Here is a 27,106-nt window from a genome sequence, read left to right as displayed (position 1 = left end):
TGTGTGTGTGTGTGGTGTGTGTGTGTGTGTGTGTGTATGTGGCCCTTGTTTCTTGGTGTACTGCAGGCTCATTGGAATGTTAGTGAGTACCTTACCCCATCAGCCATCACTTTTAGAGCAAGCCTGGCCTGAAAATGTGGCCCCTGCTCCCTGGGACTTTGTCCCCACTGGGCTTGGAAGGCTGGGGTAGTAGTTTCTCAGAATCTGTGTTGGGTCATAGGGCACCTTCATCAGCCACCTCAAACTTTTGCTTGGCTGCAGGACTTCTGTGGCTGGGGCCATTGTAAGTCCTGCTCTGCTGAAATGAGTCAGAGCTCAGTGGTTGGATGTTATCTGGCTTTGGACGTCTGAAGGTGATATAGCCCTTTGCAGTCCTGTGGGGCTTCTAACCTACTTCCTCATGGCCCATGAGTCCAGACCAGGTGTCTTGGCCTTTTCTCTCCTCTGAGGGCTTTGGGGCTCTCCCCTTTTCCTGTAAGCTCTTAGAGTACATGCTGGAAAGATGAAGTAGCCAGGACCTGTGGCTATTCTCAAATTGCCAGAGACCCTATTCTGGAGTGAGGGAAGGTGCTCCGGGCTTAGGACTTGCGATGGCTACTTTCTGTTCCTTCCCAGCGTGGAACTGAGATGAGTCAAGCCAGGTAAGGTTTAGCCAGGGATAAAGCTTGCTTCATCCTCTTCCTCACTAGCCCCCTTCCCTCTCCCACACAGGATGCTATGAGCAGAGCCCAGGATTATGTACTATGCTGTTCTGCAAACTCCTTTGGTAGCTGTAGGCATTTGGTAGCTGTAGGAGTAGACTCGGGTTGTCATGGCGAAGTACCACAGCCTGAGAACTTGAACAGTGGAAAATTTATTTTCTTACGGTCTGGAGGCCAGAAGAACAAGATCAGGGATGTGTCAGGCCTTTTTCCTTCACTAGAAGATGGGTTCTTCAGGAACCTATCACAGTAGCGTTTAATCCCTGGGTACTCCAGCTTCTTTATGTCTGATTCTTGGATGTGTTTTGTTGTTGTTGTTGTTTTTGTTTGTTTTGTTTTGTTTGGGAGGGATCTTCCGGGAGAGTGTCTCCATGTGTGAAGTGAGTTACTATCACTTCCTGAGGCTTTGTAAAGACGTAGTAACTAGTAACCAGGAAGTGGTTCTTGTATGCCTCCAACTTAACTCATGGCAAAAAAAAAAAAAAAAAAAAAATCCTGTAAGGGGTGGTACCATGATTAGTCCCACTTCACAGTCATGGAAACCGCGGTGCAGAAAGATTAAGAAGTAATTAGTGATGGCACAGGATACCGACTAAGTTGAGCCTCTTGATACACGAGCACATACTAGCGCATAACGAAGCTAATATCCCGTAGGTCACTATGCTCAGCACACAGTAGGGCCTCAGGAAAATTAGCCGAGTGGATTCTAATGGGTTTCAATGACTGTTCAGAGTTGGTAGAAGTTTCCAGGGTCCAGTGGGGTAGACATTTGGTGTCCATGGAAGAAAGCTGGTGGCAAGGAGCCTAGCATGTCACAGAGATGAGTCAAACCAGGGACAGGTGAGGCTCCTCCAGGCTCTCAGACAGAGCCTGCTTTCTCCTCCTTCTCACCCAGTCTCTCCCTCCTGTGGTGCAGGGTGATGTGAACAGAGCCCAGGAATGCCTTATGTGGATCGGCAGAACCGAATCTGTGGGTTTCTGGATATTGAAGACAATGAGAACAGTGGCAAATTCCTCCGGAGATACTTTATCCTGGATACCCAGGCCAACTGCCTCCTCTGGTACATGGACAATCCCCAGGTGAGAAGCCAGAGGGGAAGGGGACAGGGCGACTGCCCTACCCTCTGTCACAGCTGGGAGGGGAGCGGGGCTTGGGTTTCTCTCAAGGGACCTCTGTAAGGAGTAAGAGACCCTTCCGACACACACCAGCATGCACACATGTACATCTGTGAGGAGAACTTTCTCCAAAGCTGGCGGGGGTGGGGGTGGAGGTAGGGGTGGGGTGGGGGAGGGTGCTCAGTAATATGTGAGCTTAACAGGTACAAGAATCTTGATTTAATCCAGAGTAGGGTGTGTTCGGTTGGGGGAAAGAAGAGAGAGGGAGAGGAGAGCTGAGGAGCAGATCTGGGGGAGACGGAGTCTCTTAGCTCTAGATCTGTTTTTCTTGTATACAGGAATTTAATACTTGGGGAAAGTCGGGCAGAGTCGTCCGGACCTGACTCGCTTCCTCTCACCTCCTCGGGGCTGTGGCCTAATGACAGCTCCTGCTCTTCCAGTCTGGGGCCCCTCCCTAGCAGAGAATGTGATCTGCTTCCCTGACCTGGACAATATTGGACTTCTCTGGTCTCCTGAATCAGGAAGTCAGGGAGTTTTTCGGTTGGCAATGACCTTCTAGGTCACCTGGTATAGCTTCCTCATGCTGCAGAGGAGTCCTGGACATTGCAATCTACCCCTAGGCAAAGAGAAGTGACTGCCTTATTATCTTGTGGAGACCAGGCACAAAGATGAGGAACCAAGTTCTCTCTCCCCTCCCTCTACTCTTTTTTTTTTTTTTTTTTTGGAGACAGGGATTCTTTATGTAGCCCTGGCTGTTTTGGAACACACAATGTAGACCAGGCTGGCCTCAAACTCACAGAGATCTATCTGCCTTCCTCTGCCTCCAGAGCCTTAGGATCAAAGCTGTGTGCACTTTGCCTATCCTGCCCTGTTTTACTGCTATGCCTTGGCAGAGGTGGGGTTTTGGTGACTGGCAATGACTAGTCTTTGGGAACTTGGAACTTTTTCTTTTTCCACCGAGAGCTGTCATGTTCCTCCTTCCAGCTGGTCCACAGCGGTTTCACGGGAAGGGAGGCTGTGAAGAATGGTATGCACCTGAACCGCATAGTGACAGAACGTGGCTGTACATGGATAGGCATGGATGTTGGGGGAGGGGCTTGGGTCTGTTCAAAGGCTGAAGGGAATCGTCTCGGTGTTAGTGATTGGATATGTGCTTTAAGATGTGAGCTGGAGGGTTGACAAGATGTGTCAGTGGGTGAAAGTGCTCATTGTTAAGCCTATGACCTGAGTCAGGGTCCTCAGGGTCCACATGGTGGAAGGAGAGAAGCAACACTGGCAAGTTGGTCTCTGAATGCCACACGCTTTGTACTTATTTGTAAACACCCCCCCCTCCCCACCATGTTCCCCCACCACATGAATGCAAACAAAACCAATGTTTTTAAAAAAGACATGCTGTGGGCTGGAGAGATATTTCAGTGGTTAAGAGCACTGACTGCTCTTCCAAAGGTCCTGAGTTCAATTCCCAGCAACCACATGGTGGCTCACAACCATCTACAATGGGATCTGATGCTTCTGGTGTGTCTAAAGACAGCGACAGTGTACTCATGTAAATAAAATAAATCTCTTATTTAAAAAAAAAGACATGATGTAGGAAAAGCCATGTGAACCCCCTGGTCATTACCCGCATGCTAGCCTGTTGTGGGTCTTCACTGCTTGTGTTTTGGGTTTGAGAGCTGAATGAAAACACTATAGATGCAGAAAACATGTAAAGGGGGGTCATGTGCTGTGCACTGCCTGCTCCAGGAAAAATGGGACCCTCCAAACAACCGCGCTCACATCTCACCCCATGTCTCCAATAAGGCAGCTGTCGACTTGCACTTAACGCTGAACATCTGGACTCGATTGACCCTTTGTATAGAGAGGCTGCTGTGTCTTCTGGTTGCCTCCTACCATCCTCAAGTCTTGCTCTGCCTTCTGGCTTGCTTGTCACTTTCCTGAGGACTTTCATACTGATTTACTGACTTTATGCTGTTCCCTGCGTTTGTGCTGTCCTGAACCAAGACACACTTTCTTGGGGGAGCCCTGCCCTGCTGCTGGCAAGTTCTGATTTGTACCTATCAACCAACCTGCCTTTTGTTTACATATGTGTATGTGTGTGTCGTGCATGTATATATGTGTGTTTGTGTGTTTGTGTGTGTGTGTGTGTGTGTGGTAGAGGGGTGGGGGAAGACGTATGAATTTGAGGCCAGACTTCGATGCCACTTTTCCTTGATTGCTTTCTACCTTGTATACTGGGGTAGAGTCTCTCCCTTGAACCCAGAGCTCAGTCATTTTGCTAGACTAACTAGTCTACCTGCCTTCGAGAATCCCTGTTTCTGCCTCCAGGGTACTTGCTTACAGGCAGCCAGTATACATGCCCAGCATTTACACAGGTCCTGGGAATCTGAACTTTGGTCCTCAGGTTTGGGTGGCAAGTGCTGTACCCACTGAGATACATACCCAACTGGACCCTTTGCTCCTACTCTGAGCCACAGAGAGTCTTGCTCTCAGTCAAGAGGTGTCAACCATGATGTCCTCATCTTGGGTCTTGAATATTGCCAGCTGTTAGGATTCCCTCATTGTAACCCACCTTCTGACTTGATTGTCTCATAGACCTGGAACCTGGGTTCACCAGCAATACCTTGCATGCCTACTTTCCTGGCTCTTGGGACTGCCTCTGCACTAGTGTCCACCCTGCCCAGGGCAGCCTTCTTTCCTTTCTGCCGGAGGGCTCTTCAGTTGTAATTCTTCCTGGAAGCAGGAGAGCACAACCAGATGGGTCTTGCTATGACAGTGATGGACGGCTCAGAACACCTCTTCAGTTCCTGTGTTAGTTATTGGCCATGTTGATGGCCAAGCAATCTTTCCAGATTTGGGTGAAGTGTGGTTACCATGCCATGCCCAATTCTCTGGGCTTTTGTCTCACTCTAGAGGAAAGGGGTGGGCATGGAAGGTGTCTTGCCTTCATTCTGGAAGCAAGGGAGGTGGTGTGTGTGTGTGTGTGTGTGTGTGTGTGTGTGTATGTGTGTGTGACATGCCCAGTATTATAAGCCTGTTAGTCTGACTCCCGTACCCCTGCCTTTGCTACTCACAATAAGCCGGCTATCTTGAGGTGGCTTTGTGAGGAAGAAAAGCCTGTAAATGAAGTTTCTGGTTAAGCAAGAGAAGGGGAGGATACAGCTGGGAGGTGGCAGAGCTCACATGCTCGAGATGAGTGACATGTCTGGGGTTGGATGAACATGTACTCCACGCATCAGTGAATGAATAGGAGACTGAGAGGGAGGGGCAGTGAATAATGAAGCTGCCTGAGAACTACCTTAGAGAGGGAGGGGCTTGATGTTACTCTCCTGGGAGTAGGAACAGAATTCAAACCCAGAATAAGCTATAGCCTGGGGATCCCTGGGGATGTTGGCCTGTTCTTGTGGAGAGCCACAAGAACAAGGGCATAGTTTGAGGGCCCTATAATATCACTCAGCCTTGACAATCTGGCTATGGGAGGCAATGTCTTTCTTTTATAGGGAAAGGGAGATTCTTGACGTGGTATTAGAATGATTTAGCTAGCATTAACGAAGTTTTCAGAACCCAGGAGTCTGATCACCTCCCGTTTGAATGCCTGCATATCTTGTCTTGATGAGCCTGTCTCAACTCTACCACTGTTTCCTCCATTGCTGTTGCCATTGACCTCAGTCTCTGTTTCCTGAGGGCTCACTGGACACCAGGCATCCTGTGAGGTGCTTTGTACATCTCAGTAAAGCCCCTGCCTAGTCGTGAGCCCTTGGGACTGAGATTCCTTAATTCAGTGTTGATCAGGCTGGACATGTGGCTGCGGTAAAGCTGAAGTCCTTGATATCCTTCACTTCTGTCTTCTCTCTCTCCTTCTGAGAGTTTACTGGCTCCTGGAGATGGGTGGGGAAGTTGAATTCAACAATGTCTCTGCTTCTAGGAAGTTTCAAGTTGAGGAAATAGAAATGACATGCACAACCCCTCAAAGCTGTAGTAATGTTAAGCCATCATGACAAGACATCACACCGCTCATTGCTGGTGCCAGTGCCTGGATACCAGGGTTTTGGTTGGAGGAGAAGACGCTGTAGTTTTCCATTTCTATTGCTTCTTGAGGAAGACAGAACAGTAGGAGGCAGAGTCTCACTCATATGGAAACTTCTCAGGTCTGATAGACAGGAGAGCAAGGCTGCAATCTTGGCCCATCTTCTCAGGTGACTGGTGTTTTAAGCAAGTCCTTTCTATTCTGAAGCTTAGTAATGTTACCTAACATGTATGTACTGAACTAACACATGTATGTCTAACGTGTTAGATGCCGAAGTATAGAGACACCATAGTAAGCAAGACAGACTCCCCTCCATCCCCTGTGAGTAGGGAGATGGATGATCACATAGACTTGGGTAGAGATGGTTGAGAGCCATATCTTCATGGGAGAAGTAGTACTAGACTGTCATCTTTTAATTTTCTTCAGCCTTTTTTGGAGGCAGTATCTTATACTATGTAACCCAGGCTAGACTTGAATTGACAAGCCTCTTACTTCCATTTCCTGAGTTTTGGGATGATGGGCATATGCCGCCATACCCAACTGTGGGCAGATTGTGGAGGCTGGGTGATATTACTATACATTGTTCAGGCTTGAGGAACATTTATTTTTGAAATCTTTTTATGTACAAAGTCTTATTTAGCTGTTGTGCCACTTTGACCTATTCAGAGGTGAAGAGGAATGGGAGATAGCCATTATGGGGACATAGGAGGGCATGTGAGGTTACCTAGCTAAAGGATTGCTTTCGGTTAGGGGCCCCCAGAAGAAGTCCTTATGATGAGCAACCAGGTACCCAGACAAAGATTTGTAGACAATTCTTTAAAGAGATGCTTCCTCGGGACTTCCTAGAAGTGATGGGGGCAGCCCTGGCTGAGAAAGGAGGAAGTTCCTCAGGGCTGAGTACTTAGGTGGGAGTCAGAAGGGAAGGTTTAGCCTGGCCTCAAGGAGCTCTTGGTGAGTTAGGTTTTAGGGTTGTCTGGCTCGTATATGTCTGTGCCGACTACCGGTGACCACAGCTCTGCAAATGCAGTCAGAATGGCTTCTAGGAACCCATGGCCAGTCCCCTAAGCATAGTGAAGGGAAACACAGGAGACTGGCCACAGCATCTGATGGGGGGACCTGAGGAAGTGGGATCCGAACACAAGAGGGCCTAGCTGCAGCTTTGAACGGCAGTGTTTTGCATCAATGTGAGGTAAGGAGTTAAGGTTTCAATCACAGATATTGGTGGCGGTAAACTGAGGATGAAATCCAATAGGTAAAACAGTTTGCTAAGTGGAAAGTACCAATGTTATTGATTAGACCACTGAATTGGCTAATTTGTTTAAAAATCCAGTATGCTGGCAATATCAAGCAAGCAAACCAATAATTCTTTTGTTATTGCAGTAATCATCTTTAGCAGCTTTAGGAAGTTAGCGTATTTATAAACGCATAATAGCATACTGTCAACTCTAGGTGCAGAATAACAATATAGAACTTACAGGATAACAACTCTCTCTAAAATCCAGTCATCGTGCAAACAAGCAATAGTGTTTTGTTTTGTTTTGTTTTGTTTTGTTTTGTTTTGTTTGCTTAATGTTTTCAGTGCTAGGGGTTGAACCCTGGCTCTCGTGCCTGTTAGGCAAGTGTTCTTCCACTGAACACCTTGTAGTTGTTTTGAGACAAGATCTTGTTAAATTGTCCAGGCAAGACTGAATTTGTGTTTCTCTTGCCTTAGGCTCCTGAGTTGAGCTGCTAGATTCTAGGCAAGCACCAGTGTATCACCAAGCTTGGCCAATGGTTTTTGAAACACTGCCCAAATTTCCTTCAAGTCATGATACTTGCAGAGGTGTGTGTGTGTGTGTGTAAATGTGTGAGTGCATGTGTGCTATATGTTGTGTATGTGTGTAAATGTGTGAGTGCATGTGTGCTATATGTTGTGTATGTGTGTAAATGTGTGAGTGCGTGTGTTATATGTTGTAAGTGTGTATGTATATGTGTGTGTGTGTGTGTTAGTAGTGCTGGAAATTAAACCAGTACTTGGCAGATGTTGGATAAATACCGTACCACTGAGCTACACTCGGGCCTTGACAGTTTTCCTTTTAACTGAGTGTTGTTCCTATCACAATGGAGCAGATGGAACACTTATGGGACTGCTCTACTCTGTAGCAACCTGTGGATGCAGACCTGAGTTTTGGTTGCTCAGCCACACTGGTGTTCAGCACTGCCAGTACCCACACACAGGGTTAATCGCAAGACCACATTGTATGGCTCTGAATAAGTGTAAACCAAAGCATGGACACCATGTGACATTTGATGGTGGCTTTCGTCAGGATTCCTCAGTAGAGTGTAATTTTTCTCCTTGTCCAAAAAAAATATTTCAATACACTTCTTTTACACAAGCCAACATGTGAATTATGGATCATTATAATATCTTAAAAGATCGCATCTCTCCTAGCAAATGTGCGAGCCCAGTGAAAGACATTTGCTTTGTTTAAAAACCAACCAACCAACCAACCAAAGACTGAAAGTAGGTCTTTTCATTGGCCAGGCAAAGAACACAGTGTTCACAGCAGGATGGATACTGGGCTCATCTCAATGGAAAGGCTACAGAGTGAGGGGAAGAGTGTATTAATATGTACCTTATAACAACGTTATGATATATAAATATGTACCTTATAACATTATGATATATAATGGCATTGTTGCCCCAAAGACTTAGTGAAAGCAGTTCAGAGCGATGTTTTTACATCAGAAACTTCCTTTGGAAAAGTTTGGGCTCTATCAGTACTTTAATGGCTTCTGCATCGTTGGCTCCAGCCCAGGCAAATACCAAGAACGAGGAAGTAACTTCATTGAAAATGGGCAATGCCTTCACCTGGTGCAAACTTAGTGTAGAAAAGAGGAGACAGTGGCCACATCTCTGCCCCCTGTCCTTGTCCCCCAGCTACAGCCTCTTAGCAGGCAGCTACAGGACAGCTCTCTCCAGTGTCTACTTACCAAACCCACACACGGACAGGCATCTTATAACCTTCAACTCTTTCCCAATTGGTTTGGGAAAGTTTTCTTTTTAATAGTCTTAATTTTTTTTTTTTAATCTTAGTTTGCATGCGTTTTTTATTTGAAAGATAGACGGACTTTCTGTGGTGGATAACTGAGTATATATGTGCCTTAGTTACTTATCGCTATAACACAATGGTTAAGGCAATTTAGAGAAGCAAGAGTTTATTGCAGCTCAAGGTTCCAGAGGGCTAGAGTTCATGACCATTATGGTCAGGATTATGGCGGCAGGCAGTCAGACATGATACTGGAGGAATTTCTGAAAGCATAAATGTCGAGCCAACAACTATGATGGAGAGAGAGAGGCAGGAGAGAGAGAGAATAAGAATGAATGAACATGAACTGGGCCTGGGGTGAGGTTTTGAAACCTCAAGGCCCACCCCCAGCAATGCACCTCCTCCAACAAGGCCACACCTCCTGATCCTTCCCAAACAGTTCTACCGACTCAGGACCAAGCATTTAAATATATGGGTCTATGGGGTCATCCCCGTTGAAACCACTACACTGCACTCCTTGGCTCTCATGGGCTTATAGCCACATCATAGTAAAATGTTTTTAGTTCAGCTTCAAAAGTCCCCAGTCTTTCAGTCTCAAGATTGTTTAAAGTCCAAAGTCTCTTCGGAGACTCAAGGCAATTTCATAACTGTAACCCCCTGTAAAATCAAAAAGCTAATTACTTCCTTCTAACATACATTGGTACAGAGTATACTTTACCATTCCAAAAATGAGGAACACGAGAATAGGAAATGCTGGACCAAAACAAGATTTAAAAACCCAGCAGGGGCAACTGCAAATCCCATAGTTCTATGTCTGATAATCACAGGGCTTAGCTGACTTCTTCCCTTTCAGCTTTGGGCATCATAACACACTTCTCTCTGTTGGGCTGGTTCCACTCCCTGGCTGTAGGTCTCCCTGGTGGACATCCCATGTCTCTGGCAGACCTCCTGTGGCTCTGGTAATCTCCAAGAACTTGAGGTCTCTGACTCAGCCCAGGCTTCGCTTTTGTACCTGTGTGTGCCATGATGAATGGTGGGAATCAAGGAGGGACAGGACTCTTGGCTGGGTGAGGAAGGAGAAGGATAGACCTGGGGGCTGACTGTAGGAGTGACATAGACTCACCAAAAGTGTCACACCTGCTTTTGCATAGCAGTATTCACGGGTGGGCCTCTTCATAGTCTTGGTTTATAAAATCATATGCTTTTGTGGTTCTGGGAGCTTGAACCCAGTGTTTTGTGCATGTTAGGCAGGTACTCTATCCCGAGTTTCTTCTCTAGTTTGCTAGAAAGTTATATTAATCAGCCAAAAAATTGCAATGGGATGATGAATCATAAATTCATGTATTTTAGAAGCCAGCCGGGCATGGTGGCACACACCTTTAATCCCAGCACTTGGGAGGCAGAGGCAGGCGAATTTCTGAGTTCGAGGCCAGCCTGGTCTACAGAGTGAGTTCCAGGACAGCCAGGGCTACACAGAGAAACCCTGTCTCAAAAAACCAAAAAAAAAAAAAAAAAAAAAAAAAAACCAAAAAAAAAAAGAAGCCATTAGCATTTAAAAAGCATTTATATATTATGTATGTGTGCACATGACAATGCCCTTGTTATTGTGTGCCTGTGGAGGCCAGAAAGCAGTTGTGGGAGTTGACGCTCCCTTTCCTCCATGTGGGGTCAAGGAATGAAACTCAGGTTACCAAACTTAGCCAAAAAAACCTCAAACGTTTAAAGTATCTGCTCACGCCTCATTTACATTTCAAGTTAATCAAACAATATGTAGAATTATACAACTCCATATATAATTCAAATTGATAAGCACGGGATTATAGCTAAGAGATGGTGATCTTGGGGAGCCAGAGGGCATTGTTCTCTTATGAAGGAGGAGCCATGGCGATATAGAGGTGTTGGTGTGCTATTTACAGTAGACAAATTTAAGAAAGAAATGTGGTAACAAAGACCTTGTTAAGTGGGTCAGTGGTGGCTCACGTGCTTAACCCCAGCACTCGGGAGGCAGAGGCAGGCAGATCTCTGAGTTTGAGGCCAGCCTGGTCTCCAGAGTGAGTTCCAGGATAACCAGGACTGTTAAAGAGAAACACTGTCTCAAAAACAAACAGACAAAAACAAAGACCCTGTCAAGTGTGAGGAGCCAGTGACCTCCTGACACAGGCAGTGAGCGTAGTACAGCTCCTGACACAGGCAGTGAGCGTAGTACCGTGTATGCTCCAGTGAGCCTGACTTAGATTTCTCTCCTGTTAAATACAGAAATATTGTTACATAGTATGTTCAAGGGTGGCTTGAAACTTCTGTAATGTTTTGGGGCCAGAAAAGTAAGAGGTGCTTAATAAGTATTAGTTAACTGCAAGCAGCACGTTATCTGCCAGCTCTTCCCCGGATGTCTGGTGAGTGTTTCTGAACTTACTTCATTTAGTTTCTTTGTGCTAATGAAATTCTTTGGTATGTCAGGTAGTTATAAGCTGGGAGAGCTGTCCCTGTTAGGAGACAGTAGGGGCAAAACTCTAAACTCAAGCATCCCTGTGCTGCAGTTTGCCAACTCTTAAATGATGGTTAAAAGAGACTGAACGTCACAATAGGTCAATGCGCTCAGCTTTTAAACAGGATACATTGTAGTTATTTTCTCTTTGTTTAAAACCCACACATTTTCCCCTCAGGGATAATTTGTGTAGCTAGTTGTATTTTTAAAAAACAATACATTTTGTGTGCTTATAAGAAAACGTTTCATATCTGGTTGACTGGAGAAAAGTTAAGGAGCCACTGACAAGAGATGTGGAAGATGGGAGGGGTACGGGCGAGAAGAGGAAGGGGAAATGACATTGAGTTTTAGGCAACCTCCGAGGAAGCTGGGTTAAAGAAAGGGATGAAGGAGCTTAAGGGCCATTGAGGTTACCGATAGCCTCAGACTCACCTATTTCTAGGCATCTATAAAGCTCAAGCTGGCGATCAGTTTTGAGAGAGGGGTGCAAGGGATATGGAAACCAGCAGGCTTGCACAGAAGAGCCCCCATCCTGTCTAAGAAGGCGCTAGCACATGCAGCCAGGACTAGACTCCCCGGAGTGTTAAGCCAACCCTGCGTCCTATGATATTGACTGCCCACCAGGGCATGGTTAAAAAATACATATTTGGAACCAGAGAATGGGAAAAGCAGCTATGGGCATCAGGTGGGCCAACAAGTTTTTAACAGGAAGTGAATCTACAGGGTGGAGGTAAAGGACTGCCCAGGGTAGCTGGTGCCTGGGAGAGCTGGTTTATATTTAGCCACTCTCTCATTCCAGGAGGGCTGTGGAACGCAGGTCTGGGCAGCTTACTCTTTTGCCATCCTGCCACAGGTGCCTCTTTGTGAGCCTGGATGGTCTTGGTTTTGGTGTTGAAAGCCCAGGAGCAGCCATGTGGACTCACGCCCTGGGCATGAGATTGCTACCTGGATTCTCTTTTCTTCTACTGGCAGGCAGCAGCAGTTACTGATGCCTGCTGGGCTCCTTGCTGTTGGCTGGGCATCCTTCCTCCTCCCTTCCCACCCCTCAACCCCTGCTCTTTTGGAGCTTGGCACCCAACAGCCAGTTGGACTAGTTCCTGCCCTGCCCAGCTTGGGCAAGTCTCTAAGGCCCTACTTAGTGTAACTTTGTTTCTATTCTTGTATTTACCTTTCATTGATAATCAACTCGTAGATAATTGTCTCAGGGTGTGTGTGTGTGTGTTTGTGTGTGTGTGTGTGTGGCCTGGCATGAAGGAAAGTACCACAAACCATCTGGCAATCTGGAAGGGCTGGATTTGAAAACTGGCCTGATTTGCCATCTGGATAACCTTGGGCCAGTTGCCTTGCCTGCTGGATCTTTGGCTTCTGTATCTGAGAAATGGGACTGTGGAGGTAAGGTGGCACTGTGAAGCATGTATGGTACTTCTCTCAGTCTTAACCTGTCTCTGCCTTGTTTCCCATGCTGTGCTCTCCCAAAGTACTAGGTTGTTGCCGGGATGACAAGCTCTGTTCTCCCTGGGCTTCCTGTAGAAACCACCCAGGGGATCATGGTAGCCGAAGAGCTGTCAGTGTTGCTGATAGGGTCAACATCCTGCCGATCCATTAATCTTCCGTTGGATCTTCTGGCCATTTCTATGCTCTCTGCTACTCTTGCTAGGAAGTGGGAAATGGAGTGAAGTTCTCTACTTCAGCATGGAGAGCTGCTGTTTCTGCAGAAGGACTTAAGGTGGAGACACCGGCTTTGTGGGCAGCTCAGTTCTTTCTTGGTCACGGGAGAGAATAAACCAAATATTTCCCAGTCTTTTGAGATCCTGGCTGGCTGAAGAGACCTTGAGTAAAATGCTAGGTGTTGGTCGGGTCTTTTTAAAGTCCCCTGTTAGTGCACAGATAACTGTCCTGTTCCAGAAAATTCACTTGTCTAAGAAACGTAGAGGCCACTTTTACGTATGGACCTCACGAAGGGTTGCCAGCTCCTGCTGTTGTGCTGGGATTTCCTTCCCCACCCAACCCTCTCCCCAGCCTCTACCGTGAGCATTGCTGCTTCTGTGCTCCTGTTTCCTCTCTAAGGACTGCATCGGATTGGATTGTCATACTGTACCCCACGATGTAAGATGACTATGTGTCAATTAAAAAAAAAATCTTCCCTCAGTGATTAATATTCACTGCCTTCTAGAAGTGTAAGTCCCTCATTCAAAAGTGTGAGAGTGGCTGTATACCTCAATATTAAATTCTGTGCTGGGCACTCATGAAGGAACTAGCTTCAATCCCTAGCACCCAAATAAGTAGTCAATAAGGTATAGTTTACTATCCTTCCTATGTGGGGGCCATATCTGCTCAGAGCTATGAAGGCATCCTGCCTTGGCCTTGCCTCTTGAGTTCTGGGACTATTAGACACCTGCTGTGGTGGCTTGAATAGGTTTGGCCCCCATTGATTTATTTATATGTTTGAATGCTTGACCATAGGAAGATAAGAAGTAGCCCTATTAGGAGGTGTGGCCTTGCTGGAGGTGTGGCCTTGTTGGAGGAGGTGTGGCCTTGCTGGAGGCATCACTTTGTAGGTGGGCTTTGAGGGCTTTCGGGCTCCACCCAGTGTAGAATCTACTCTCCTCTTGGCTGCCTGTGAAAGACAGTCTATTCTGCTGCCTTTGGATCAAGATGTAGAACTGTCAGCTTTTCCTCCAGAATCATGTCTACCTGGACGCTGCCGTGCTTCCCACTATGATGATAAAGGACTGAATGAACCTGTAAGCCAGTTCCAATTCAATGTTGTCCTTTATAAGAGTTGCTTTGGTCATGGGATCTCTTCACAGCTCTAAACCCCTAACTAGCGTTATGAGATGCCTTCATCTTGATATTCCTAGTCATGTCCTCAGTAAGCTTATAGTGAGTGTAGTAAGAATAGACTTGATTCTTAGGGAAATATACAGCAACACAGCATCCAGGGGCTAGATCCTGTCCCATTTCTCAGTTGTTCTTAAACTTAGGTCCATTTAGGGATCACTGGGAGTGTTTTGAAATGTTTGTCTTCTAATCCATCCCATTTGATTTAGACTCCATATTTTGAGGGTGAAGCTTGAGCCAGAACTTTTCCAAGTGTTTGAGTCTGTTCCAACATCCAGGATCTGTCTGTGAGGTGAGAGACAGGAGCTTGTAGCTGGCTGGAGTCAGCGAAGGCCTCACAGAGTCCTGAGTTTATCCCTTCATCACTGGACACAACGCTGTGGCTCCTCCCTCCACCCTTGGCATTTGATGTTCTCTGGGTGCTGATTCCTGGGTTCCTTGCGCTGGCACCTGGCTGCTCAGGCATTTTTGTGCAACCTTGTCTGATGAGGAAACGTCTGCCTGGGACTGTCTGCGTGCCACTGTGACAATCAATGAGTTCTTGCCAACCGTAGGGAGGTGTTGCCATTAACCTTGTAGATCCAATAATTGGAGCAGATACCGAGTCTAACTTTGGATGAAGCCTTGGGATTCTTAGGGATGTTTCTCCCAGTGTTATGCCCTTCCTCCCTTGGATGGGTAGGAGGTGGAGGGCAAACAGCTTCTCAGACATTCGCCATGTTTTCCTGGCCTCCTGGGATGGAGAGAGCACTTATCTGTGCCTCAGAGCAGAAAGGGCGGAGTAGACATGAGATTTCCCCACCCTCATGCCCAGGGTATCTCGGCAGGCAGCACTGTCACTGTGAGTGGGAGGAGGCTTTCACGGCTACAGCAGAGCGCTGATGTCCTTGAAATCTGATCTACCCCTGTCATTACTTGTGGTTTAGAGTCCAAGTTGCTCCCCCACTCCACTTCACTCATAATTCAAGATGGGGCTCCAGAGGCTTCGGAGATGTGGTTTGGGGTGAGGGAGAGTAGTTATTTAAGAGCAGCCCTGGACCCTGGGGTTTGCATCTTGTAATTAGCTCGCTTGAGGGGCCAGTGGCTGTTCTGCACTATGCTCACCCTATTTTCATGGAATTCTCCCGGCCACCATCTGGCACGGTTTATCGGCTGCATTTTATAGGAAAGGTCTTGTGATGCGGGAAATATTAAAAAATAAACACACCAACTTTGGGGGGAGAGGGCAGGCCACGCTCTCAAGCTCTTGCTCCTTCTCCCTTTTCCCTGTCTAATCACAGACCTCCTCTATATTAATGTAATTGGACAGGGAAAATCTTGCGATAGTCTTGACTGCAGTCAGTAGTGTTAATACTACAGTGAAATCGCAGTCTCTCAGGCTTTTGCAATGGTGGACTGCTCCTAGAAGACCTGGAAGCCTTTAGCTCCACATGATCCGGCATCTCCAGGCCACAGAAACACTACGGAGACAAAGGCTTGTCTCTGTTCCCCAGCTGAGTTGCATCTGTCCAGAGTCGTTCATGGCCCCTCAGGCTCTCGCTCCTTACTCTCAGAGAGTGGTGGCTCCGTGTGGCTTTTGCTTTGGGGAATGACAGAACTGATCTTTCTTAACACAATAGGGATTTCCTTCAATGAGTTTTTAGAAGTCATGATAAAATTTAGGCAGTGCATAAATAATGCCAATCTGCACACTCAAGGGTAGGTAGCTCTTATTCATTTATTTTTGCGGAACTTGGGGTGATAGTGAGGGTCCCATTGCATGCTCAGAAAATGTTCTACCACTGAACTACACTCTCAGCCTCTCAAAGGTGCTTTCCCAGCTTCATATTTTATGTATAAATTATGGCAATGGAGTCTTTTTTTAGGTCTGTTGCTGAGATTCAGAGCTCTTTTTAAATGGTTGTGTTAGCCCTGTTTCCTTATAAACAGGAAGCTGGACAAACTGAATTTACTTTGGAGATATAAGTTAAGTTTGGGTAACAGGCTAGAGTGTTCTCCCCAAATCTAAGACATTTATTTTTTAAAAATTTCTTTTAATAAAAAAAATTATTTTAGGTATATGGTATTTTGCCTGCATGTACCTGCATGTATTTGTGTACTGTGTGCTTCTGGTGCCTGTGAAATTATAGAAGGGCATCAGAGCCCCTGGAACTGGAGTTACAGACAGTTGTGGGCCACCATGTAGGCACTAGGAGTCAAATTGGGTCCTCTCTAAGAGCAGCTCTTAACCCCTGGGCCATCTCTCCAGCTAAGACATTTCTTAAGGGAGTCTTCTAGAATGGTAGACCACTTCTCTGTTAATCCTTAGGTAAATTTACTAACTTTTCTTATCCAAGATTTTGTTCTTTTCATTGCTTAGAGATGGCCCCGTATAGTGGGGGCTTCCACTTTTCTCCTGGAGGATCATGGTGTGAGTTTTGGAGCTGCAGGCTCAGGTTGTGGAAGCAGGTTCTCAGTGGACTCCCAGGCTATGGGTATGGGTTCTCAATGGACTCCCAGGCTATGAGAATGGGTTCTCAGTGAACTCCTAGCCTATGGGTATGGGTTCTCAATGGACTCACGGGCTATAGGTGCAGGTTCTCAATAGATTCCCAGGGCTGGAGAGATGGCTCAGTGGTTAAGATCACTGACTGCTCTTCCAAAGGTCCTGAGTTCAATTCTCAGCAACCATAGGGTGGCTCACAACTTTCTGTAATGGGATCTGATGCCCTCTTCTGGTGTGTCTGAAGACAGGTACAGTGTATTCATATACATAAAATAAACTAGGAAAGGGGATAACATTTGAAATGTAAATGAAGAAAATATCTAATTAAAAATAAATAAAAGGAATAGTTTTTTAAAAAAATCTGAAAGTCTGAGATGATGTCAAATCTGCAATTTTCCGAATGTGGATGTGATAACAAGTAGAAAATTCTATGCCTGGCTCCAACCGCATATGAAGCAGAGGATGGCCTTGTCAGACATTAATGGGAGGAAAGGTCCTTGGTCCTGTGAAGGCTCGATTCCCTAGTATAGGGGAATGCCAGGGCAGGGAAGCGGGAGTGGGTGGGTTGGTGAGCAGGAGGAGGGAGGAGGGCATAGGGGGTTTTCGGAGGGGAAACCAGCAAAGGGGATAACATTTGAAATGCAAATAAAGAAAATATCTAGTAAAAAAATGGAAAAAGAAAGGAAGGAAGGAAGGAAGGAAGGGAGGAAGGAAGGAAGGAAGGAAGGAAGGAAGGAAGGAAGAAAGAAAGAAAGAAAGAAAGAAAGAAAGAAAGAAAGAAAGAAAGAAAGAAAGAAAGAANAAGAAAGAAAGAAAGAAAGAAAGAAAGAAAGAAAGAAAGAAAGAAAGAAAGAAAGAAAGAAAATTCTATGCCTAGCCCCTTGAGTTGTGTTACAGTCAGAACAGGAGGGACCGAAAATCATTGTCTAAAGTTACCGTCCGTCCTCCGGCAATCTGTATCATGGGTACATGAAGCACAAATGGAATTCTGTGTTTAGACTTGGGTCCAGTCCTCAGGACTTCTCATTTTTTTAATGTAAAATGTTTAAGTGCTTGGTTGTAGTGACATGCATCTGCCATCACATCACCCAGGAAAAGGAACTCTCACTAGCAGAAAAGGAAAAGAAAAAACAAAACCCTGAAATCTTAAGCATTTTGGTTTAAATAAGGGCATCTCAGATCACAGCAGGGGACCCTGGGGGTCAGTTAGGTGGTGGTGCATACCCGTCCAACCCCTGTCCTAGAGTAACTTAACTCATCGGAAGAAGGTGAGGGGTAGTGTTAGTGGTACTATGTTCCCCCAGATTTATCACTGGTGTCCTGTAGGTGAGCAGGGTGACTTGCCCGAGACTACAATGGCACAGGTTAGACCGGAACACTGACCCTATCTCTTACAGCTGGTTGGGAGCCTCACACAGTGCACATCTTAAGAAAACATCTTTGTCTTTCAGAACCTGGCAGTTGGGGCAGGAGCTGTCGGGTCTCTGCAGCTGACCTACATCTCGAAGGTAATGTTGGTTTGGCAGGCCGGGAAGCCATGCTCTTGGAGCAGGAGGAAGCTCTACATCCTGGAGGTGTGAGCCTTTGGGAGCAGTCACAGCCCTGACCCTCCGTGTCTCTGTTTCTCAGGCTGCTGCTGTCTGGTGGTGGTGGTGGTGGTGGTTAGCAGTGGAGAGGGTGGCCCACAGCCTCTTACTCTTTGGACCCACCGGATAGTCATCGCTCCAGACCTGTGGGCACATTTGAGATACTCTTGAAAGAGAAAAGGGTTACTTTGGGTCACTGTGTCTGAGATCTTAGTCGTGATTTTGGGGCAGCACATTATGTCCGAAACAGTGGTGGGCAGCTTCTTGCCTCATGGCTAGGAGGCAAATTATAGAGGGACTGGATACTATAATCTCTTCTAAGGGTATCACTAATCACTTAAGGACTTCCCACGTAGCCCCACCTCCTAAGAGTTCCAGCTGTTGACCACTGGCCTTTGGGAAGCATGTCACATCTGAAATAAAGTACCATGTAGGATGTGACCTCTTTTTTTTTTTTTCTTTTTCTTTTTCTTTTTTTTTTTTTTTTTTTTTTTTTGTGATTGGAACAAAAGGACACAGGGACAATGACCCTGATCCAGTAAAGGATTCTCTCGAAGTGTACAGTTATGAGCAGCAGCTCGGAAATGCCTCAGGTCCCCTGGGATTTTACCAGTTCTCCAGACAGAAGGTTTGAGGATGGAGGGCTGAAAACACCCCCCCCCCCAAGGCCCTAAGATATGGCCAGGACCACACCCAACATCTGGGTACCTCCTGGGGAGCATGGCAGGTCCCTGGCAGTCTGTGCCCTCACCTAGCATTCATGTAGGGGCAAGAGCAGCTCTTAGTCTTCTCTGAGTCCCCGGGGAGTAGGGCCAGTCAACAATGCTCACAAAATACTGCTGAATTCGGCTGCTTTTAGCAGCCCCTCCCCAGGCAGCCTCTGCTGCTGCTGACCCATGATACAGCCCTGATTTAAAAAAAAATAAAAATAAAAATAAAGAAAAAAAAAGGCCAGGGGATTTAGTTCCTCTTCAGAAAGCAGGAGGGAAGCCAGGTGGCACCCAGCCAGATCCAAAGCCACAGAAGTCCTGTCCCCCATGCCTGTCCTCATGAGGGCTGCTGCTTTCTTCCCTGGCTCCTCCCACCCAAGGGACTTTGAGGACCTAGAGGCTAGGGGTTGAGCTAAGTGGCTCCCATCTGGTAACAGATTTAAGATCTGAGAAGTGCTCCTACTGACGATGGGGGTCAAGAGAGGTGCTGAGAGGAGTGGCCATCTTCGGCTGGACGGGCAGGCTTATCCCATGCCTGCCAGCTGCAGCTGGACCTCAGCGCCGAGGGAGAGAAGATGCTGGGCAGTGGTTGAGCTGATTAGAGGGGAGATAATGGCCTCAGGGGAAGGACGCTGCTGGTTAAAGCGCACAGCTGCAGGCAATTTGTGCATGCCCTTTGATAAGAAATGTGGGGGCCTCCCCAGGCCAGGGCAGCCCAGCCCAGCCCAGCTCCTGCCCCCCCCAACCCCCCCAAGGGGCCCTTTCTTCTCGTCTGCTGAGAGCTCATTAGGTCATTTCTCCAGAAGGAGAATTGGGGGGAGGGCAGGGGAGAGGGGGAGGCAAGGGGGTGGGGAAGGGAGGAGAGCAGAAAACCCTGTTGAAGATGAAAACTGAAACCGTCTCCTGTGTGATGGGTTGGGGAAGCATTTTTTTTGGGGGGGGGGGAGGGGGCAGTGAATATAATCTCCTGCTGAATCATGGTTTATAAATGCAGCCCAGAGGAGGCTTTCAGTATCCTCTGCCTCTTTTAGAAAGGGTGACCTGACTTTCAGCCAGCCCTTCCTGAGACAGGTGAGCCCGCACGGGTCTTTGAAAAACCCATAAATGGCCACTGGGTTAGGTCACCGATCGATGAGTACCTTACCTCCAGCTGACCCACTGCCAGAACAAACCAGGCCCTCTTCTGTCTGTCTGTCTGTCTCTCTCTCTCTCTCTTTTTTTTTTTTTGTCATCCTTAGGTTACTCCCAGGGTCAAGTGTTTGCACAGTGTGAGACAGATTGGCTTGTTCTGTCCCTGATCTCTGGGGCTGGCATGTTAGGGGTGGGGTGGACGGGTGGAGGGGGGGTAAGGGGTGGGGAGAGGTGTGTGTGTGTGGGGTGCTGTCCTCCAGAGGGACGACCCAAAGATGGAAGTATCTGTCTCCAGGACATAATGACAACAGAAGCAGTCTGGTTGGGCAAACTGGAAAATAACTGAACGTGGCCCATGGTGTTATCTTTTCATTGTCCTTCAGTCCCATCCCAGAGGTCTTCACACAGCCAGCCCCCAGCCCTACTGGATCTATTTTTTGAGGGCTTCTGATAGATAACAGGTCCTCCAAAAATACTGGCTATTAACTATTTGTGTGTTGTGGGCTGGGTGTGGAGGGGGAGAGAGAGAGAGAGAGAGAGAGAGAGAGAGAGAGAGAGAGAGACTCCAAAACAGCGATTCTCAACCTGTGGGTCGGGACCCCTTGAGGTGTTGAACGACCCTTTCACTGGGGTCACCTAAGACCATAGGCAAACACAGAGATTTATGCTATGGTTCATAACTGTAGCAAAATTACAATTAGGAAATAGCAAGAAAATAATTCTATGGTTGGGTGGCATGAGGAACTGTATTTGAGGGCCGCAGTTGGACAGAGCACAGGGTCCCCAATGAAGGTGATAGAGAAAGAACCCAAGGAGCTGAAGGGGTCTGCAGCCCCATAGGAGGAACAACAATATGAACTAACCAGTACCCCCAGAGGTCCTTGGGACTAAACCACCAACCAAAGAAAACACATGGTGGTGGGACTCATGGCCCTAGCTGTATATGTAGCAGAGGATGGCCTAGTCGGTCATCAATGGGAGGAGAGGCCCTTGGGTTTCAGTATAGGGGAATGCCAGGTTAAGGAAGTGGGAGTGGGTGGATTGGTGAGCAGGGGGAGGGGAGAGGGGATAGGAGATTTTTAGAGAGGAAACTAGGAAAGGGGTAACATTTGAAATGTAAATAAAGAAAATTTCAAATAAAAAAGGAAAGAAGAGAAGAGAAGAGGAAAAAGAAAAGAAAAGAAAAGAGAAGAGAAGAGAAGAGGCCACGGTGATAGGAAGGTTGAGAGCTACTACTGCTCTAGAGAGCCCACTGAAGGGCACTGCTGAATCTCCAGGTACATATGCTTACATATGTACCAACTTGAAAGGCCTCTGATGATTGTGTGGGTGGCTTTCTTACTTTGTTGTGGGACACTGTCTCCTCTGACACTGGGGCATGCTTTTGAGTTCGCCAAGACCTTCCTCTGCTTTTGTCCCGGGTGCTGAGAGGCCTCACTTCCGGCCAACGGCAGACAGGGTGTGGCTGGCCCTCACGGTGTCCCGATGCTTGGGTGACTCGTAGGTTGCTACTGCGTCTGATAATCGAAAGCTCCCGAGACTGTCCAGCTGCCGGGTGGCTCTTCTGCGTCACTCGTGGGGGGCCCCAAGGGTATTCTTTTCTTCACCCCAACACTCTCTCGATGTTGGCATGCTCACAGGACCTGCCAGCCGACCACTGTTGGGCAGTGACTCAATTGTGTCTGCCTTGTGGTATGAGAATGTTTGTGCCTGGGTGCCCTCACTTGAGTCAGACTGTTGGATGTCCTCACCCACCTGTGGCCACACTGCTTCCTGTAGGGCCTGTGCTCTTCCTGTGTTTGAAGATGGCTGTAGCCTGACACTGTCACCAACAAGTGGAAGGTAGATGAGGGCGGGGGGGGGGGGGGGGCTGTCCAAGCCTCTGGGGGCAGGCTGTCAGGGACAGAGGCCAAAGTCAGAGTTCTGCAACAGCTCTTCTCTGTGGACGTAGCCACAGGTGGACAAATTAATTTTCTGTGCCTGCTGCCCTGTGTCTGTGAGAAGGACATTTACCTTCTCACACTGGTGTTACTAAGGGAGAAACTGGTCTGTGGAGGTTCTTAACCCTGGTCTACAGCTAAGCAGGACAGAACAGGGATCAATCTCATTAGTTTGGCAATGAATTACTTTGCCCAACAACGCTTCCATGCTAAGCCATGAGGCTGGGGCACACTGTAAATGCACATGCATGTGGACCCTCAGACTATAAAGTGCATATACGAATATGAACAAGCAGAAAGCCGAGTATCGCCTTTGGAATCTCTGGTTCTCACACTAACTGCATGGGTAGCATTTTCCCAGGCTGACTAATCAGCGCAGTGAGCATGATCATTTGTAATCCACGTGGGGTCAAAGGGTCAGCCAGTGGCACTCTGTTCAGCCGGTGATAAATAGGAGTCTGTCCAGGAAAGGGCGATGCTACAGACAAGGTAGAGAGGATCTTAGGGACCAAGCTTCACAACTCCATCAAAATTGCCAGCTGGATGAGAAGGAAGCTGGGAGGTGGGTGGGTTCCTAGGGCCAGAAAACAGTAGGTCCATGACACTCAGGGTTAATGCAGGAACCCAGCCAAGCACAGCACAGCACAGCACAGCACAGCACAGCACAGCACAGCACAGCACAGCCCAGCCCAGCCCAGCCCAGCCCAGCCCAGCCCAGCACAGCCAAGCACAGCCCAGCATAGCCCAGCCCAGCCTAGCCCAGCATAGCACAGCCCAGCACAGCCCAGCACAGCACGGCCCAGCACAGCACGGCCCAGCACAGCACAGCACAGCACAGCACAGCACAGCACAGCACAGCACAGCACAGCCAAGCACAGCATAGCCCAGCCCAGCCCAGCACAGCACAGCACAACACAGCACAGCACAGCCCAGCACAGCACAGTCCAGCCCAGCCCAGTCCAGCATAGCCCAGCCCAGCACAGCCCAGCATAGCCCAGTCCAGCATAGCCCAGCCCAGCACAGCCCAGCATAGCCCAGTCCAGCATAGCCCAGCCCAGCACAGCCCAGCACAGCACAGTCCAGCCCAGCCAGCATAGCACAGCACAGCACAGCACAGCCAAGCACAGCATAGCCCAGCACAGCACAGCTCAGCCCAGCATAGCCCAGCCCAGCCCAGCCCAGCCCAGCCCAGCCCAGCCCAGCACAGCACAGCCCAGTCCAGCATAGCCCAGCCCAGCACAGCACAGCACAGCCCAGCCCAGCCCAGCCCAGTCCAGCATAGCCCAGCACAGCCCAGCCCAGCATAGCCCAGCACAGCACAGCCCAGCACAGCCCAGCCCAGCATAGCCCAGCCCAGCCCAGCCCAGCATAGCCCAGCACAGCACAGCCCAGCCCAGCCCAGCCCAGCATAGCCCAGTACAGCACAGCTCCAGCAGAGGACTGGAGGTTGCCTGGAAACATAGATGGCGAGGTTCACAGCCAGGAAATGAGTAGCTGCAGACCAGCAACTGGCTTGGACTGTACCCCAGGAAAACAAGGTGGTTCAGGGCCAGGACTGGCAGTCTCCTAAATGCTACCTGTGAAGCATGGAGGCATGACTACTGCCAGTTGTCTGTCTGAGCTCTTCCTCATGTTTTTCAGAAATTTCTTAGGCTACCTGGCCTCCACCTTGCTTCAGAGTTTCTTCGTCAATACAGTGGAATGAACACACACACACACACACACACACACACACACACACACACACACATCTACATAGTTTCTGTCTCTCCTTCCCTTAGTGATAGTCTGGGCAGCCTTGGGATTCTGCTAGTAGGAAGTCATCAGCAGATGTAGTTCTTCATCCTTCAGAAACAGGGGTAATGTGACATCTTGGGTTTTAAATACTTGTCACTGAGGTTGATGTAATGTTATTTACAATTTAATTATTAACATTGAAAATGCCATGTGTGGTTTTTAAGTTATATTTTAAATATTTATTATTATATTATTTATTATTATTATTATTATTATTGTAGTGTGTGATTTGTTTTAAGATGGGGTGCATCCATGTAACCCAGGCTAGCCAGAAACTTGCTGTGTAGCCTAAAGTCAAGGCCCTTTTGTGTCAGCCTCCCAAGTGCTGGGATTACAGATGAATGCTGCCTTGCCTGACACCATAGTCCCTCTTTCATGAGTAGATTCTACATGGCAGTGTAGCCAGGTCTCTTGCTTGCACTGACATATTCGATGCTTCTGTTAACTCCATAGGAACGTGACTGTGATTCCTTTCTTGACAGAACATCTAATGGAGATCACACACCTAATGATTTGAGACTGATTCCAAAACAAACCTCTACTATTTATCCTTTTGATATTTTACAGGTGTCACCCCAGTTCCTGGTTGAGTATTTGGGGCAATGTTATTTGGCTAAGGAATCAGGGCAGGTATCTAGGAAGACTTTAGGGGCAAGAGCAAGAGCGTAGAGACCAGTGTGCCAATCATGGTTAGATCTTGGCAACTGTGAGCCTCAAAGAAGCTCACTTCAAGACTTGAATCCATGCTTCTACTTCCAAGTCCCAGAGTCCAGAGAGAAGAATAAGGAGATCTGGGAAATCTAGGAAGGGGACTGAGAGGCCAGTGTCCTGGGCAGGATGCTGACTGTATGTGGATGGGTTCCGTGCTAGGTGCTGCATCTCTAGGCAACCCTGGTAAGTGGGTTGGGTGGAGTGTTCCAGCATGGCTGGCCCAGCATCCATTTGGTGGATAATCACCAGATCTTTGTAGGCTGTGATGGAGCATGAACCTGAATGATGTGGTCTCCTATGCAGACACTCAGCAAAACCCATATAAGGGACAGGATTGTAAAAACTAGGTAAAGCACACCAGTGGTCCCGTCTACACAGGCCCTGCTTTTGAATATAACCAGGTGAGCTCACTCATCCGGAGAGTTGCCTTTGTGCATGGGCAGCATAAATAGTTAGACCTTCAGATAAGAGTGCCTGCTGTTCCCTTCTGCTTTGGTTAGAATTTGTACGCCCTAAGCACCTTCAGTTGGGAGACTGTTCTGGGAAAGGGGTTAGCTCTCGAGAGCATAGTAGAAGCCTGCTGGAATGAATGGGACTCTGCTAGATCTTGTGGCTCAGAGAAAATCTTGTCTGGACCCCAGTGGCTTTTAGAGTGTTCTTGCAGAGACAAAAGTTAGTACAGGCACCAGGATACCAGTTATGTGGATGGTAGAAGTTCTGCCACAGAAGAGTATCTAAGAGAGTGGTTCTCAACCTGAGGGCTGTGACCCCTTTGGGAGTCGAATGACCCCTTTTACAGAGGTCATTCAACACCATCTAGCATGTCAGACTTTTACATTATAACTCATAACAGTATGAATTACAGTTACGAAGTAGCAACAAAATAAATTGGTTGTCACTACAACAGGAAGAACTGACCATTAAAGGGTTGCTGCGTTAGGAAGGGTGAGAAGCCCTGCTCTAAGGAATAGGACTGAACGTACCAGTTTCTTTTTTTTTTTTTTTTTTGAGACAGGGTTTCTCTGTATAGCCCTGGCTGACCTGGAACTCACTTTGTAGACCAGGCTGACCTCGAACTCAGAAATCCACCTGCCTCTGCCTCCTGAGTGCTGGGGTTAAAGGCATGTGCCACCATTGCCCGGCCCGTGCCAGTTTCTTAAGGGATGGAGGCAAGACACTCAATTGTCAGTCTTCAAATATACATAGGTTTGAGATGTTCTTCTTACGTATGAAATATTTTCAAGGTAAACGTTTTCCACACTGATGAAAGCACACTCATGTCTCTCTCTGTCTTTATTTGATATAGGTGAGCATAGCTACCCCAAAGCAGAAACCTAAAACTCCATTCTGCTTCGGTAAGTACTGAGCCACAGTGGCTTTTCGCCATAGACCTGTGATAACTTCATTTCCGTGGAAGACAGCCCTGTGATCCCATGGGAGCTGTATCCTGTATGCATGAGTAGCTTAGATAATAGGGATGTTCTGGGTGCCGAGTAATACCCCTGTGAAGATTTTTAATAACTTGCGACCAGGCACACAGGGGCCAGCAGCCTTTTAGCTAGGTTGGCTTCTGCTGGCCATCTGCCTCCTGACCTTCTTCCTTTTCCTCCTTCCCCTTCTTCTCTCCCCCCACCCCCAAAGCTGTCAAAGCTGCCCTGGAACTTTGCCCCTGCTGCACCCAGACTCCAATGTGCTGAGATTATGAGGCAAGCTGTATTTCTGTTTAAGGTGGACAGAAAGCATCTGGTAGAAGTCTCTGGGAGCCTTCACTTTAGAACTGAGCAGCGGTGTACTCAGGACATGATAAGGTCCGAGAAAAGGGGGGAAAAGGCAGGGAAGCATTAAAATGAAGGAAGGCATATGTAGGGTCTCAAGATTGCCATATGAGTTGTAGTTGGGGGCTGGGGGCTAGTGGCAAAGGCGCAGAGCCACTCCACCAATGCCTCAAGTCTATCTTCAGTTGGTCCGCTTGGCGACTGTATTGCTAAGTAGCCCTCGCTCTGAGCAAATGCTGAGGCCTTTCTGTGTCCAGGGAGGCTCTGAGCAGGAGCTTCAGGGAGGCAGAGTCACTTCCTGCGTCGTCACTGCACGTCCTCAGCACATAAGATGGCTGCTGGCACATAGTGGGTCCTCAATAAAGAGCTGTTTGTATGAATGGAAACAGCGAGTTCTTTGTCTCCTCGGCAACGGCTTCTTGACTTCAGTCTTGGGCCAGAGGGATGAAGTGACTTCTTTCTCCCAACTTCAGGTTGGCTCTCTTCTTTTTCCTGTTCCTTCCAAATATTATTGCTAAGTTTAGAAGTCACTCTTAAATTTTGTGGTCAGCTCACTTAAAGATATATTAGTGATAATGATGAAAGTCAATCAATCAACCAATCAATCAATCAATCAATCAATCAATCAATCAGAGGTAAGCTGTGATTAAGGGAATGCCCAGAGGGAGGAACAGGTTGAAAGTGAGGCCAAGGGCTGGTGAGATGGCTCAGTGGGTAAGAGCACCCGACTGCTCTTCCGAAGGTCCAGAGTTCAAATCCCAGCAACCACATGGTG

The 27,106-nt window shown here is 47.7% G+C and overlaps 1 protein-coding gene across 2 annotated transcripts in view; it reads left to right on the top strand.

Annotated features, from left to right (window-relative positions):
* Plekha2 (pleckstrin homology domain containing A2) overlaps nt 1-27,106 on the top strand; it is a 61,749-nt gene that overhangs the window by 12,480 nt on the left and 22,163 nt on the right. For both annotated transcript variants that reach the window (XM_021170743.2, XM_021170742.2), the window contains exons 2-4: nt 1,618-1,781; nt 18,133-18,189; nt 25,863-25,911. In XM_021170743.2, the coding sequence (XP_021026402.1) occupies nt 1,641-1,781; nt 18,133-18,189; nt 25,863-25,911 (247 nt within the window). In that variant the 5' untranslated portion in view covers nt 1,618-1,640. The remainder of the gene's footprint in view (nt 1-1,617; nt 1,782-18,132; nt 18,190-25,862; nt 25,912-27,106) is intronic.

The sequence above is a fragment of the Mus caroli genome, chromosome 8 (assembly GCF_900094665.2).
Source record: "Mus caroli chromosome 8, CAROLI_EIJ_v1.1, whole genome shotgun sequence".
Taxonomy (NCBI): Eukaryota; Metazoa; Chordata; class Mammalia; order Rodentia; family Muridae; genus Mus; species Mus caroli.
Note: the sequence above shows the minus strand (reverse complement) of the source record. Positions and strands in the feature narration are given on the sequence as shown.